The 16,909-nt window shown below is 45.8% G+C and overlaps 1 protein-coding gene across 15 annotated transcripts in view; it reads right to left on the bottom strand.

Moving 5' to 3' along the window:
- STARD8 (StAR related lipid transfer domain containing 8) overlaps window positions 1–16,909 on the bottom strand; it is a 149,473-nt gene that overhangs the window by 29,811 nt on the left and 102,753 nt on the right. For 14 of the 15 annotated variants that reach the window (XM_050964590.1, XM_050964589.1, XM_050964588.1 and 11 more), the window contains one exon: window positions 1,623–1,694. In XM_050964590.1, the coding sequence (XP_050820547.1) occupies window positions 1,623–1,694 (72 nt within the window). Of the gene's footprint in view, window positions 1–1,622; window positions 1,695–4,402; window positions 4,650–16,909 lie in introns of those variants that run through there. The other variant, XM_050964596.1, reaches the window with a different exon arrangement.

Below are 16,909 nucleotides of genomic sequence, written 5' to 3'. Positions count from 1 at the left end.
CTTCACTATGTGTTTGAAGTAAACAAAGCTGGGTCCAGAAACACACTCTGCAAGGGTTTATTGGCAGACGGGGTTTGCGAGCCCTGGTCTTCACTACAAATGTATGTCAGTATAGCTACCGGGGATGTGTAAAACCCTCACCCCAGAGTGACATAGTTCTACTGACCAAACTCCTGGGTGTAGACAGCGCTTTGTCGACAGGAGAGTTTCTCCCATCCATGTAGCTACTGCCCCCCAGGGAGGTGGATTAACTATGCCGACGGGAGCAGCTCTCCTTTTGGCATAGGTAGTGTCTTCCCTAAGCGCTACAGCAGCACAGCTGCACCAGTGGAGCTGCATCACTGCCACAATGTACGTGAAGACAAGCCCTGAGAAAAACACAACGCATGAGAAAGTCAGTGGGATTCATCCAGCTGCCTCTCCTAAAACATCCTTCCTTCTGGGACCTCGCAAGAGAGAAATGCAGCTCCCAGCACGGAGGTGCTATACTCTGGGAGTGCATAAACCTGGCTCCTGCATACTGAGTGGGGGAATGGCAATTGCCAGCAAAGACAGTTAAGCAGAGTGAGAAAGAAATGTTCATTCTCACTCCTGTGCCATGACCAGTTCAGCAGTACATGCATCACAACCTCCAGCAAGAGCTTATTAAAATACCTACCAGCACTGTCATCTATGCAAACCTGTCTCCCTCCTGGCCTGGTCAGGCATCCTGGGAACTTTCTAGTGGTGCTGCCTGAAGGGCAGTGGTTTAGGAATGCAGAAAGATCGATAACAAGACTAGTTCTCCAGGACTTTATCAAGTCGGAAGGCTTAAAGTTGTAACAGATAATCAGACAATTAGCAAACTGCCCCCTCCATCTCTTCCTCTTCCCCAGCATTTCAGGCTGGCTCCTGTGCTCTGAGAGCTTCCCTTGTAGTCACCATCTGCAGCTAGTTAAGACACACACACGTCAGGTATTTTTGGGTCTTCCAAACTGGAAAGAATAGGGGAGGCCTGGAATGAATAGCTCCATGATCTGAGCATACCATACCATCCAGTCTACTCCCCATCCCAGGCTCCAGCTAGCCAAGACCTTAAGCAGTTGCCAGGGACACCGCTGTCATTGATCAGAGCACAAAATCAGACACTCACTACCACAGTGACAACAAAAGTACAGCAGCCACTGCTCAGGTAGCAGCCATCTCTGATCACATAGGAAGAAGGCTGCTGTTCAGACCCGTCTCCAGTCTTGAACAAACAACTACACTCAGTCTCACTCTGCAGAACCCATCCTGATGAGGAACAGGATGACCCTCTGGCTTTTCTCTCAGTTTCCCTCTCTTTCCATCCACACAAGGCTGACAATACCTGGAGCTCATCAACACTGCTTCGAGCACTGGCCAGAGAGTGCTGGGGGTCATCTCTCTTCCTGGGAGTTAAGTACTGTCTCACAGGTTCTCTCAGCTCCTCTTGGCTAAGGAAGCTCAGGACTAGAACCCCAAACTGGTGGATGGTGGGACTGGCATCCTTTCTACACTTGGTGCAGTGCTGTTTTCAAAGGCCTGCTCTTAGAGAAATGAGAGTACTTTCTCTCCCCCCAGTGCTCCCCCAACCCAGAGAAGGCAGGAAAGGGTAAACTTACCTTCATAAAGCTGTGCATACTGAGGAAATCCTGCTGCACGCAGCCAGTCACAAGCTTTCTTGGCCTCGACTTCTGAAACAAAAGCAAATGAACTAGTTTGAGGATCTCAACTTCATTATCTCCAAAGTATGTACGTGTACTAGGGTCTGGGCCAGTCCAAACACTCCCGAGCTTCTGAACTTTAGAACCACATCTGGATCCAAACTTCGTGGCCTGCACCCATTTTTAAATGCACTCCAGCCAAAGTAAATATATTTACATGAAATGGGATGTGTAAAACCTACAAATCTCCCTTTGGCAGCATTCACTCAACAAGCATGGGTTAGGACCTATGCATGGGATAGGAGTGGTTAGAAGGAGACCGCATCAGGACCCCTGACAGCACAACCCAAATGGAGCTGTCATGGATTCCATTCTAGGATCTATTCTCCTTTAGCATTAGAGTAATGCACTTGATGAGAGGGGCACTGGCCCCTCTTCACCCTTTGTTCCCATTTCTGTGCTGCAGAAATGCAGTCTCCTTCTCCCATCCTATAATAGGACTCATTCTCCCTTAGCATCAGCACAGAGAGGGTATGGAACAGACTATGGAGTTGCAATTTGACCACAAGCAATGCTTTTAATCTCCTACTGAAATATTTCATTTCTAAACTCACTGATCTGAGTGACACTTTGCCAGGAGAAAGTAAGAATCTTTAAAAAATAAGTTAGGTTCATAAAAGTTTGGGGGTTAATCACTTAACAGGCCCCCTGCAGGCTTCTACTACGAAAGTCTAAGACCATACTAAGTTAGCAGCCCCACTGGAATCAATGGGACTAGTCATGAAATTAAGTGCTACTTAATATGAGCAAGGGGCACAGAATCAAGCTCTCTCTATTATGATGTCTGAGGGGTATGAACTCTGATCTCTAGACCCCTGCTCTAGCCTATTGCCTTGTGGTCTGATTTTCACAGCCCCCATTGACTTTCATGGGAATTCAGAGCACTCAGCAAACATGAGAATTAGGCCACAGGGCAATAACTCAGAGGACTGCCTGCAACCAGCCAGAGTGTTTGTGAAACAGAAATCAGGACAGCAATGAGGTTCTTGCAAAACTTAGTAAGGGGCCCAGCTCTGAATTACTGACAGTGCTACGGGTATTTGCTTATACGTGGCTTGAAAATCCCCTGGGGGAGCCAACATAACAGCCAACGCTTCGTTTTCTAGGAAATTTCTAGAACTTTCAGAACCTGAGGTTGTCAGCCACAATCCCATGCAGCTAAGGGAAGTTGTTGTCTGATGTCAGCAGTCATCAGACTGGGCTGGGCAAGATTAACGTTTATGATCATGACCAACTTATTTTACGAGAAAATCCTAATGTAAATTCACACAGATTCTTCCTTGCCCACTTTCCCCTTAACAGCAGCTCTGCTGTCCTATAGATGGACCTATGGCCGGCTCAGGCAAGAGCATCTTGGAAGGAAGCACCTCCAATGACATCAACAGCCCCTGTCAGGAGCACTCAATACATTTATTAGAGAGCAGTGGAAAAAAAGCACAAAATAAATATTTCATTTAGAGATAGGACTGAGCTAAAACCTGGGACGAAATGCCTCAGGGCTTTGGGAAAGAAGGTTTGGAATATCATTCTAGATCTGGATCCAAATTTTGCAGCTGCCCTTAACTCTACATTGGGCCAAACCAAAACCCTGGGTCTGAATCCACTTGAATTCTGAAAAGAGTCAAAATCCAAAAATGTAAATCCAGATCTAAATTTTGGCACTCAGGTCCAGCTGTCATTTGAATTAAAGTTAAGTTACTCTAGAAAGTAGTTGTCATTTTAATTCAGGGAAAGTTACTTTGGAAAATGTGCACATATGTGTGTGTTTGTCTTCTCCAACCCACAGCACGCAGTCGAAAACTGTATAACACAGGAGGCTTAGAACAGCAGCACAGAGCAAAGTGCACCATATGCAAACTATGAAGAGCTCAGAGACGCCTGATAGAAGGGATCACTGTTTTCTGATCACTCAGAAGGACCATCCGGTGTGACTTCTGCTCCCCCTTCTTGCACTGGAGGTATTTCCAGATCTTAGGGAGGAGAGTCAATCAGTATTTTATGTCCTGTTTAAAAAGGAGAAAACATTTACTGGCAACCTAAGGGCACCGTGCTTAGCTGAGCACAAGCATTGGGAGGAAAGCCATCAGGTCATTCCCAGTTAAACACAGATCATGCTCCAAAGACCCTATCAACATGAACCCTCGCCTGCCCGACTGCACATCCCATCCAGAATTGCAAAATAAAAGACATTTCACCTCCTTCCATTGCAGGGGGAATGCTTTTTTAAAATGTGAATGTTGTAACTCGGATGCAGGAAAATACCCATGCTCCATTATCTTCTGTCAAATCAAAGTCACCAGGCTGACAGCCCTGGAGAATGAATCTCTCTTCTATCCGCAGAACCTCACACACACCTTGTCACCCAACATGCCTTACTCTGACCTGAAAGGGACCCCTACTAGAAATGAAAGGGGAGTTTAGTCTAGTCTCTGCGGCCCATTAAGAAGGCCAATAAAAGTGGCAGTTTTTGTGATGGTAATACCTATCTACCAAAAACTAGACTGAGACCCTCCAAAGTCCATGCTGGTCACCAAACAAGACCATGGATCTTTATTTTTTTTAAAAACAGAACTGACCGGGCTGCGAATACTTCCAAAGAGAAAAGCCAAGAAACAAACAGGAGCCACAAAGGGAGTATTGTGATCCTTTTTTAGCACACACTTCTGTGCTGAGCTTACCCCTTATAGTAGACAGATTGAACAGCATTACAGAACTGACGCCGAGCAGGTCTGATCAACCATCCATGCAACCTCTGGGACTTGCAGGAGCAAAAACAGCCACACTATGGTGTTTCCTTCAAAGACTATTCAAGCTGAAACAGAGGCAGATGGCGGGAGAAGGAAAGGATGTGGAATCAAAGGATTCTCAGCAGACAGAGGAGGGCTCCGACCTGCCCCTCCAGAAAGGCAGAGAATGACATGCGTTCACTTGGCAGATCTGGGATCCAAATGAACTGTACTTCACATCACCAGTGGAAACGTGAAGTCAGAGAGCGACATTTCCTTCCCTTGTACTGGAGTCAGTCCAAATGGCACTGGATGGAGGAGGGGGAAGAGGGGGAAATCTGACTTTTCTCTTGCTTGTCGGAACGGAGCTCTCTGCCTTTTAAACGGTTTTCCCTGCAATGGTGACGCCTTTGTTTTCCTCTAAACAGTTCCTCTAAAAATGGGTTCCCAAGATCCACTGCACTGGGAACGTAGGGATCACAGCCTAACCACCATGGTAAGCTCACCACCACCACCAGCCCCAGCACCAAAAAGGTTTCAAAGTGTTTCTGTTCAGGCCAAGAGACCAAGGTTGGTTTCCTCTTTCCCTCCCACCCTTTCCATGAAAAGTACTTTCCCACAGAAATCCTGAAAAAGATCTTTCCGAGCCACAAGAAGACTGGGTAGAACAATAGTTATGACAATAACCCAACTGGATTCCAAACTCCAGACCAAAGGAAAACAACATCACAGCAGCACCCACAGAGATGTTACAGATGTGCGTGCTGCAGCATCAACAAAGATTGTGAGACTGCCTGTGAACTTTCCAGCCAGATTTCTCTCTCACCCACACATCACAAGCTCCGCAAGGGCCTGGAAATTATGATCAGCTGAGCAGCCCACTGTCACCAGCGGAGGTCCAAAACGGGGCAAATTCTTCTCTACATTATACCAGTGTAAAACCAGAATACTCCCACTGGACTTCAAGAAAGCCATTACTGCCTGAGTAAATACCCTTCCCATCCCAGCTCACCAACCCAACACCCCTCTCTTCCAGTCTCTCTAAAATATCCACTTCTTCCACAAGACCCAGAAGAAATGAGGTTATGATTTAAAAGAGAAAAAGTCATGCAAAGTACCCCATTTCTATTATTCCCAATGTGCCCCATTTTCTATGAATCCATATCCTAGACTTCTCGATGTAGGATCTCTTTTTATTTTGCATACTGTTCGGGCTGAACTCTGGCACAGTGCCTTCCAGTGGTTCCCAACAGGAAGCAGGCTAGAGAGACACATGGAGACCAGAGTTCTGAGTCAGACACTGGGTCAGGTTTCATTCATCATGTTGCTGATGGAATTGTCAAATAAAAGCATTCCCCCGACACCTCCTGCTTTCCTGAGAATCCAACATGAACAACAAACAACAAACAACATGTAAAGATGGTGTAAGAAGATGCCAGGATTTAGCCCCGCTTGTGTTTTCTTGGTACCTTTTTCATTTCAATTAAAATAAAAGTTTTATTTTTAATTTTCCCCGCAGCCATGTTGGGAACCCCAACACAACAGCACCAAGCTACTGAATGAGATTCATAAAGGGAAACTGATTAGAAACAACATGAAATTTACTTTAGTTTCACTACTGAAAGTGCAGAAATTACTCCTCAAATGCAACATAAATGACCTTAGAAACTCCATCATAATCACTGCGATTATCAGTAATGCAGACTGCTTGGTTTTTTTTGTTTATGTTGATGTAACCCACTGACGAATCTGTGCGATAGGTCTCTGAGCCTGATCTGTAGAGGATACAAGTCTGTTGCATCCGCAGTCACAGAACTTCGGTATTTAGCATGAGCTGTAGTAGCTCACCCATTTAGCTCTGGAGGTTCTCAGTTTAATCCTTGGCATGTTGGCCATGACAGAAGATATCATCCTAATCACATGCACTTGAATTGCAAAAAGAAAATATATTGAGTGTGCAGAGCAATCTGATCAGCCCCCGCCCTTCAGCCTTCTCTTGGAGAGGCAATGTGAAATGTAAGGACCAGTTCTACACCTTTTGGAGTTGCAGCACATAAGGTGCAAACCCAAGGGGAGAATGAGGCAAAGATGGCTTTAAATACGTTTGCCCCCTCTGGATTCTGGGCAGCTGTAGGCCGACGTGTCCCACACAGAAATTAGAACAGCCACAGAGGTTGCTCAAAATTATAACAGCCTACCAGGGCAGTCTCTCGACTGTAACTCTGTAGCGCCAGGGTGATAGAGACACCACCCCCACCTCCAGCATGCACTTTACGTTGGCTCTTACAGGAAAAGAAGTGCAGGACTAATTGTGCAGGCCTTGCCTAAGCTGTGCTTGGACTAAGGCAATTCTTCTCTAGTCACTTCGGGCACCTTTAGGGCCCCTAAACACCAGCTAAAGTGGCAAATAGGGGCCAGAGCAGGGGGCAGAATCTCTCCTTCGGTGTTTTAAGGGACCGTGGAAAACCCCAAGCCACTAATGATTGCTTAGTTAAGCCTCGTAAGAGAGAGAGAGCTAGAAAACTCTGTGGGGTACAACAAAACATGGGCAGGTCTAAAACCAGCAAGGCACAAAACAGTGGAGGCAGATTTTAATTACACCTAGGAAACCATTTCCCAGAGCTCCAACTCCGCACCTCCCCTTCAAAACCAAACCAAAACAATACAACCAGGGATCCAGAATTTCAGAGCAAGTTTCCAAATTCCCCGTAAAAAAATGTCTCACTCAGGCAATTAGTGTGTGAAAAACAAACCACATCACAAAGATGCCCATCATGGAAAGCTATGAAATAAGATGCTGGGCAGATGCTAGGGGGAATGCAGGCTCTTTCTATTAGACTCCATCTCAGCTCTGGCGTTAGCATGTGTAGCACTTTGGTGTGGGTTTTGTTTCCATCCTGGTTTAAAATAAACTATTGCGTAATAAGTTAAATATGCAGACGTGGAACTTAATTTCTCTCCCTAGTCTGTAAACGTAAACGCCTTCCTATTTATCATGGAACCGACAGAAAAGTCTGGTGTGTTCACTAGGCCATGGAGAACAAATCTGTTTCTTAAGAGGACTGGGCTCTGAAATAGCAATTTTACATGTAGGACTCAGATCCCTACTTATGCTAAACATATTGGGCCAGATCCATCCCTATTGTAACTGTACTGGAGTTACAGCAGGGATGAATCTTACCCGTGATGCCTTGTTCTGTTCTCACTGATGCTGCTTCAACCTCATTGAATTTGACACTAGAATCAAATTGCACAGGTGTAAGGAAGAGCAGAATATGGCCTGTTAAGTGTAGAATGTACTCATCTCTCTCCTTGGTATTGATGATAAATATATATCTAGAAAACTAAGCTGGAGAAAGGCAGTGCAGAACACACTATTAGGAACAATCCCATGCTGGCCATTGGGTATGGGGTACGTACTGTTTAAATAGGTGTCTTTCAGCAGTAGTGCTGTAGTGGGTAAAACTTGGGTAAGGTGAGTTCACCCGCTTCTCATCGGTGGAATGTGGAGCTTAGCTCAGGTTAGTTAACCCAGCCCACTTCTTTTTTTTTACAACATCCCCGTGTTTTCCTGTTTCATTTTCTATAATTCTGTGATACTATTCTGCAGGCCTGATTCTCCTCTCTCTCACACCAGTGTTACTCTACTGAGGTCTATGGAGTTACTCTTGATTTACACCTGTGTAAGAGAGAGGGGAATCAGCTCCTACGGCTCCTGCTCACATCAAGACTTGCAGAGGAAGCAAAGAAATGGAATTATTCCATCCCTGACCCTCAAAGATACGTAACATTAAGCAAGTGAATAGTGATATTCCAACACTAGAGGCTTCCAGCCATGCTCTAAACAGCTCCTGCCCTAGGCTCTAACCCCTAGCCACCGTAGGGTTGGGAAACCCAGCTCTGAGTTTTGCTCTGAACCCATTTCTCATACAAACATGTGGTGTGAGCAGCAGTTTTTTAGAATGGGAGAGATGTGCCAAGTTTTTACATCCTGTATCCCAGTAGCATTGACCAGCCACACTTGAATCTGAGTCTCCACGGTTTGGCACACGACACTGATACATAGTAATTGATTTTGTCTATTCACGTAATTCCCAATACAATCAGCCAGCCTCCTAAACATTAACAGCCACAAGCACAGATAGAGTATGGAGACAAGTGTAAGAAACTCCACTGGACACTGTCCCAGATGCAGTGGGTTTCCATAATTAACCTTCACACAGTTACAAGGGCTTACAAGCTTTGGAAACTGCGCCCTGCTGCACTGCCAACAAGGGATTGTTCAAATGCCTCCATCACATTCAAATCCTGAAATAGTCTGTCTAATTTTAACAGCACTGATTCTGTCACAATTGAGGAACCCTTGGGAATCTAAAACACTGGCAGGCAGAAAGTCAACAGAGAGCAGCCACAGTTTGGGGCCTGGCTGGGAACTGGAGCTGCAGCAGAGGAGAGTTCACGAGTCAATGACAGAACCAATTTAGACAGTTGCACAGCTTAAGAAATGGATCACTTTCCTGTTTACATCCCAGACATTTACTGTACTGTGCAGGATAAACAAGAGTGATCTGGAGGAAGGAATGCTCTGAGTTAGCTGAGGACAAGAGCTACTTAACAAATACAGGCGAGTGTGTTGTGTGTACATGTGCCTGGCTGTGCATGTGTGTGTTCATGTGACAGGCACAGTCATCTCTTGGAAAGGTGAGGGAGGTCCCTCCCTATAGGAGACCCTTATTTCTTCCCCAACATCCCTCAATAACGTTCCAGATTGCATCTATGCTTGTTCCAGCTGTGGAAGGATGGATACTGCTCTCTCGGAAGTGCAGTCAGACCAGACTAATGGTCCAGTCCAGTCCACTCCCTCTGATCTTGCAAACCCGGTCAAGGCACTAGTCTCTTTCTCCTCTGCAAATCCACTGCGGGAAGAAAGAGGGGTTGTTTGATCACCAGCTCTTTGTTTTTCAGTAAGCCAGAGACTCACCAGTTACAGAAAACAAGCACCAAATGAATGTGTAGGGACCAGGGCCGCTCGGGGGGGGGACAAGTGGGGAATTTGCCCCAGGCACCGGGCCCCACAGGGGCCCCCACGAGAATGTCAGAGGCTTCCCCCCATGCCCTGGTGCCCTGTGTCCAGGAGCAGCCCTGGACAGAGCTAAAGCGGCGTGGCTCAGGTGGGACCTGAGCTCCTCCCGCTCAGAGCTGCGTGGTAAGGGGGTGGGGCTGCGAGCTCAGGTCCTGCCGGAGCCAGGCCACTGCAGCGCTGTCCAGGGCCGCTTCTGGACGTGGTACGCTGAGGCTCCGGGAGAGGGGGCTGGCGGGGGTAAGCAGCATGGTAAGGGGGCCGGGGTCGTTGGATAGGGGGCAGTCAGGGGACAAGGATCAGGATAGGTCAGGGATTCTGAGGGGGGCAGTTGGGGGTCAGACAGGGGGCAGGGCCAGGCTGTTTGGGGAGGCACAGCCTTCCCTACCCTAAAGCTCATTCAGCAGTTTGAGGCTTGCAGACAGCTATTTAACACAAAGAGCCAAGCTGTTATCTTTTCCCTTAGGGCTACCATCCCTTTCACTTCTCAAATGCCAAATTATAGTCTACATTTAATTTCAGTGCCATAGGGAGATTCATGTCAGATTCATTTGCCACTTTAGATTAACAGTGATAGAGCCAAGAGAGCCATGGGGGAGGGATCACATGAGAAGAGCAATATCCTACACCACCTACCTCCTTCCCAACCCTACCAAGGGAGACCCTCTCCCCTGCATTCCCCAAGGCTCCAGAGGGCTTAATTCAGTAGTTCTCAAACTTTTGTATTGGTGATCCCTTTCACATAGCAAACCTCTGAGTATGACCCCATTCTTATAAATTAAAAACACTTTTTTATATATTTAACACTATTATAAATGCTGGAAGCAAAGGAGGGTTTGAGGTGGAGGTTGACAGCTAGCGACTCCCAGTAATAACCATGTGACCCCAAGGGGTCCCAACCCCCAGTTTGAGAACCCTTGGGTTAATTTAATTTTAGCACTCTATGTCCATTCACATGCATGTGCTATTTTGGGCATTTCAGTTTTCACAACATAGGCTCATCCCAGATTCTGGAACAAGCTCAAATGCTCAGTTCATGGAGTATGTACATAAGCTATACTAAGACAAACCTCCAGTAACTATCTCCAGTTTGTGAGGGACCCCATGGAGCCAGTTTCTAGGAAACAGATAAATTCATGGAGATTAAGTCCATTAGTGGCCATTAGCCAGGATGGGTAAGGAATGGTGTCCCTAGCCTCTGTTCGTCAGAGGGGGAGAAGGATGGCAGGAGTGAGATCACTTGATCATTACCTGTTAGGTTCACTCCCTCTGGGGCACCTGACATTGGCCACTGTTGGTAGACAGGATACTGGGCTGAATGGACCTTTGGTCTGACCCAGTATGGCCATTCTTATGTTCTAACCTAAATGAACTCGTTATGGAAACAGATATGAGTCAAGGAAGCCAGCAGAGTATCAGAAACCTAGAAAAATCTCTGACTGGATGGGATCAGGTGTTTGGTCACAAGCTGAGGTGGTTCAAAAGTTTTGGAATTTTTTTAAGCAGAATTTTTTTATTGTTTCTTTAAACAATCAAACACAGCAAGCAGTAAATATTTGGCCACACACTTCTGAAACTCCAAACCATGTTCAGGTTTTGGCAGACTAATTTCAGCTTTTCAATTAAAAAAACCACAATAAATTTTGAAGGAAAGCAGACATTGTCCGTGACTTTTTCTGCTTTTTAAAAACCCCTAGTTTTCGATACAAAAAAAGTTTTGATGGAAAATATTTGTCCAACCCTTTTAATGAGCTTTAGTGCCTTTTAGCACTAGCTGATGCTGAGAACCAGTGATACCTTGTAAAGGTGACTTGAAAAGAAATTCAAAACTGGGCTTGTGCCAAGATGCAGCAGGTTTTTAAATGTTTATTTTTCCCAGGGCCGCTCATGGGTAAGGAGCAAGTGCGCCAATTTTCCCCGGGCCCCACAGGGGCCCCCATGAGAATATAGTATTCTATAGTATTGCAACCTTTTTTTATGGAAGGGGCCCCTGAAATTGCTTTGCCCCAGGCCCCCTGAATCCTCTGGGCGGCCCTGGCAGGGACAAGAAGAGCAGAGGTCTAAGATACCCCACCCCCAACTCAAACGGTGCCCTGTTTCTGGGCTCTGGCAAGTATAGGCTCAGAGACCTTGCAGGACTCCCATATAGTTAGCAAGCTCTCCTCAGTACAGAGAGAGGAGTGGAATGAAGGGCCCTGACAAGCTAACAAGCTGCTGTTCTATTATCAAAACAAACTTTCCAGACATGACAAGGTGCTTGCTTACTCCCAGCTCCCTGCAATCCACAAGTGCCCCCTGGACTTTGCAGGCACTCAGTTCTTTCCTTGAAGTGTCTGTTGAATGACTATGTGTAGGCTCCTGCCATTTTCTTCTTTTGTCCCCCTCATGTCTCCTCTCAGTTCCCAGGGCATCTCCCTTAGTTATCTCTGTCCCACACAAGCCTTTGTAGGTTCCTTGCCCTGTTCATTCTCATATGCACTGACATTAGAAGTAACAAAATCTCACTGTACCCTCTGTGCATTAGTCTCTTCATCTGTAAAATGGGGATAACAACATCCCCCTACTTCCCAGCAGGGTTGTGAAGATTCAGTAATGTACCTAACAGGCTCTGAGGCTGGAGAGTGCTCAGTGCTTTGGTCTGAAGTAATTTGGTTTGGAAATGTCATTCTGCCTATGCACAGGATACTATTTCCTCCACATGCCTAGGCACGTATCTGCAGCTCCATCCATTGAAGCTTTTATTTCAACGCTGGGCTATTCAGTGAGCTGCTGTTAGTCGCTCTTCTCTTTCGTCCTCTCTTAAAAGCAAAGGAAATTCAATACTAAAAGCAGAAGTTACTATGAAGTTACAAGCACTGATGTCACAGTGCTGCTATAGAGAGGTATAGGAGTGAGGACTATGTGATATGCAGAAATATATAACTATGGGCCAAAAGGCCAAATTCTGCCCTGTTGTGTGCAGCCCCACTGTCATAACTTAAGATTTCCCACCTTGTGTTATCTCAACCCTCATGATGCATTAGACTTTAAATATAGTCCTTTCAACATTTGGAATGTCTTACATTGATGGGTCTCAACAGCCATTTAAAACACAAGGGCCACATTCCTGTGTGCAGCTCCCATTGACCTCCATGGGAATTGCAAGTATCTTTTTCCAAGGGCAGAACTGGACCCCAACTAAATTAGGTCACACTCTAGACCTTTGAGAGGTGGATACATGCTATTCTTCCCATTTCACAGAGGGGGAAAATGGATGGCCAGCTCCTCTTCATTCAACATTCGCCTCACTGGGCCAATAGATCTTGATATTCACCCTGACAGAAGCCACTGCTCACTTTATGCTGCACTGAAGATCATGGGATTACTTCAATCAACCAAACTGTTGTGGCTTTGAGTATATGGCAGCACTGCAGGCTCAGATTAGAGGGGCTGCAGAAGGCCTGCTTTGAGGGGAAAGACAGAGACGGACAGATGTGGGCTGCCTTCCACTAGGCTTTCCTGTAACTGCAGTTATCTTCAGCCTTCTTGTTTACTAGCTAAATGAAGGAGGAAGTGGCCAGTCAGGCCAATGAAGTTTACAGAAGCAGGGGGGTTGTGTCTGTGCTTTGGCTTTACCATCAGGAATATATAGTGGACAAGGAGAGACCTAGCCAGACATGCATTTAGCAGGGGTAGGTCACATGTGTTTGTGCATAGGATGAAATTTGATGCAGTCCCTCCATCACAGGTAATTATATACACATGTCCCACACACACATTTCCGCCCTTCTCTGCATTTTAGCTCTTTTACTCCTCCTTGGCCACAGCAGGATGCTTGCTCTCATGACCCTCAGCTTGCACCTGAGAGCAGGAGCGTGGTGGTCGCTCGGGGGTTAAATGTGACATATTTAAACTTTGCAGCTGCATAACACATGTCTGGCAGAAACAATGGAGCATGAAGAGTGCTAATGGGAAAAAAAAAGACAGGGCATACAGCAGGCATGATGCCAAGTAACCCTTCTTTCCTCCTTCCCCACCTGCATTTCACTAGCTTTTCTGATCGAGATATATGAAGGGCCGTGCCAGGGAGACAACACAGATACCTCTCCCCTTGACCCAAGGATGCCACAGTCAACTCAAACCTCAGCTCTTTTTTAAGGACAGGAGGCCCAAAAGACTAGGACAACTTGCCCACTGTGGTGCTTGGGACAAGGAGCTAGCAAGGCAAACGAATAGTATTGGAGGCCCTCTGAGCTTTGGTTTGGCAGGATCATCCACCTCCTGCGTCATAGGATGGTTACATTTGCCTGGATCTAGATCTTGGGTTGCCAAGTTACTGTTTTTCTTCTTAAAAAAAACGAGGAGTCCTTGTGGCACCTTAAAGACTAACACAGTTATTTGAGCATAAGCTTTCATTGGCTAGAACCCACTTCATCAGATGCATGGAATGGAAAATACAGGTATTTATACCTGCTACTGTATTTTCCACTCCATGCATCTGATGAAGTGGGTTCTAGCCCACAAAAGCTTATGCCCAAATAACTGTGTTAGTCTCTAAGGTGCCACGAGGACTCCTCGTTGTTTTTGCTGATAGACTAACCCGGATACCACTGAAACCTGTTTTTCTTCTGCACACTTTAAGCTATTCTCTTCCTGACTCTTATCCTATTGCTACCTTTGCTCCACGTAGCCAGCCAGGCTCTTTTTTAAGAAGTTATATTGAATCTTTTAGTAAAAATAAAATGAGTTTCAAAATGTGTCTGGCCAGACAAAACATCCGGCTGGGACTAATCTAGAACTCACACAACTTGCTGCACTTGTGTCTCAGAAGAGAAGAGTAGCCCGCCTACCTTGACCCCCTCCAGCCTGCAGGCTCTCAAAGTGAAATGAAGCACAGCACACAAACCAACCAGAGGGAAATGGACACAGATGTGCACAAACAGTTCCAGTTCTGCTCTGAGTGGTAACCACACGGATTCCAAGAATCCCCAGGAACGTTACCCTCACTCCGCTGCACACTGAAACATGTTTTGGTAGAAATGCTGGAAGCTAATTTGTGAGGGGGCTAGGGGGTCACTGTTAGGAAATGAAGAATAAAAAACAACTTTCAGATGTGAAGGGAAGTTACTATTTCCAGTTCACAAACCCATAACAAGCCAAAACACCACGACACTCCACTGCAATCTACAGAAACAGGAACTTGAACAAAACTTCTGCCACACAGTTGGCTAGACATAAAGGACAAGTGCTTTTCAAAATGGCCTCTAATTTCTACCCTTCCCCTCCCCACTCCTACCTGCACATTAGGTTGCACCAATAATCAGTGTCAGCACAGTCAATCACAGGCACAAATGGCAGCATTTTGACTTCTTAGCACCCAATCTGGAGCCCCTGTTAGGTAGTTAGATATCTATGTTCCGGCATTTGAAGCTCCAACCCAGTGGTGGACACATTACTGCAGGTGCAAAATTATAGGCAATGTTTACAGAGCTGACCCAAAGAGCAGATTCTTTCAAAGTGGAAGTGATGCTGAGTAACTCGGGGTACCTTCTTTTCAATGTTTAAAGAATAGCAGTACCTCTGTCAGTGGGCCTCCCTTAAAGATCACACAAAAAGGAAGGTATGAACACACACCTTCGATTGCAGCAGCTACTATACGAGCGGATGTGTCTCTCTCCCTACTCAATGCTCCTAGGTAACCACCCAGCCATTAATGTATAGATATATTTAAGTAATTTCTATAGCTCTTAATACAGTGGAAGGTGGGTGCTTTAATTACAGAGATTAAAGGCACAAAAGAACAAACAAAATCAGCTGCTCAGATGCTACACAAAACAAATGTATATATCCCACCCCCTCTGGGATTGCTCCATCACTTTCCTGTTAATCGTCCTACTGATGACAAAAACACTTTGTTTGGACTAAGGGACCCCACCTTAATCTGAACTCAAATCAGCCATGGGCAGTCTCCTCATCTCAATGCTGAGATGCTTGCACTGTAGGTACTTTGATGGTGAGAGGATGCAGCATTGCATCATGGCCACTGTAGTTCAACACAGCATCGCCACGCAATCACTTTCTCTATGTTGGCCAAAAAATGGGACCTAAAACTCACCACCACTTCCAGCAACAGTGGAAGCCATAGTGTAGACAAGGGGCAGGAAATTTTAATGCTCAGAGAACTAATGGACCACACAGTGGAAAGAACACCTGATCCCACCTGAGTCTTGGTCACACTAATGCTCCCAACATGGCTACAACTAGTGGGGCTGCACCAGTGGTGAATTGTGGGCGCCATTTTTGCCAGAGAGCATATTGCACCCTATGTGAAGTTAGGACAGTGAACATCATACAAAGCCAGCCAGATCCAGGAAAATTATTTTGCTAAAAAGTCCAAATGGGTGGCAGCTCTAGTTTTGGCCAGTAGTCATTGCACAGAACTGCTTTCCTCTCTGTAATGTGGTATTTTCGGATGTTCTGGCAACAGCAGAGCCAGAACTTCTTACCAATCCTACATAGTGTTTGAAGTTTCCTTGCTGTACTAAAAACCTACTGGCTTTTCTCAATGCCACTGAAAATCAGGCACATTCTCAAAAATTCTTAAATCCAGACGTTAAAAAATAACTACTTGCTATTTCCCTCAATTTTTAAGTATTTGTTAATTATTTAGAAAGGTCAGTGTTTGTTACTAGGAGAGAATGCATTGCAACCTTTTTTGCAGAACTGTAAGACAATCCATTTTCTAGGCAAGCAATGTAAAGACTCCAACTAACTTCAATGGCAGTTGGACCTTGGTTCAGAAGAGCTGAAAACCTAGATCACTATTTGCCATAACAAGCTGCTAACTTAAAATGCCTTAAATGCCAGCATGGTTAACCGGATTCCATCTAGTCAATATGCTTTCTACAGTATTGCCAGCACAAGCTGACGTCCCATATATGAAAACTGCTGCCCAGACACACTATCCAGGAGCAGTGAAAGCTGATTTCCCAACAGAGGCACAAGGTGTTACTTTAGGCTTCAGACCTGAAGAGCAGATTTCCCTGTCTTTTAAAAAAAAAAATGTGCTGTCACTAAAGAATGACAATTCCAAATAGTTCTCCAGCTCTCTGGAACAATCTGCCTCCTCTCCACCTCACCAATCCCTGCACTTCAGACACTGAGGTTTTGTCTTTATGAACATTTAGTTCACCGAGGGTTGCCAGGTGTCTGGTTTTCGACCAGAATGCCTGGTTGAAAAGGGACCCTGGCAGCTCCGGTCAGCACCGCTGACCAGGCCGTTAAAAGTCTAGTCGGCAGTGCAATGGAGTTAAGGCAGGCTCCCCGCCTGCCGTGGCTCCGTGCTGTTCCCGGAAGCAGCAGCATGTTCCACCTCCAGCTCCTATGCACAGGGGCAGCTA

Source organism: Gopherus flavomarginatus, chromosome 8 (genome assembly GCF_025201925.1).
Source record: "Gopherus flavomarginatus isolate rGopFla2 chromosome 8, rGopFla2.mat.asm, whole genome shotgun sequence".
Lineage (NCBI taxonomy): Eukaryota > Metazoa > Chordata > Testudines > Testudinidae > Gopherus > Gopherus flavomarginatus.
This window is presented reverse-complemented; position numbering and strand designations above follow the sequence as displayed.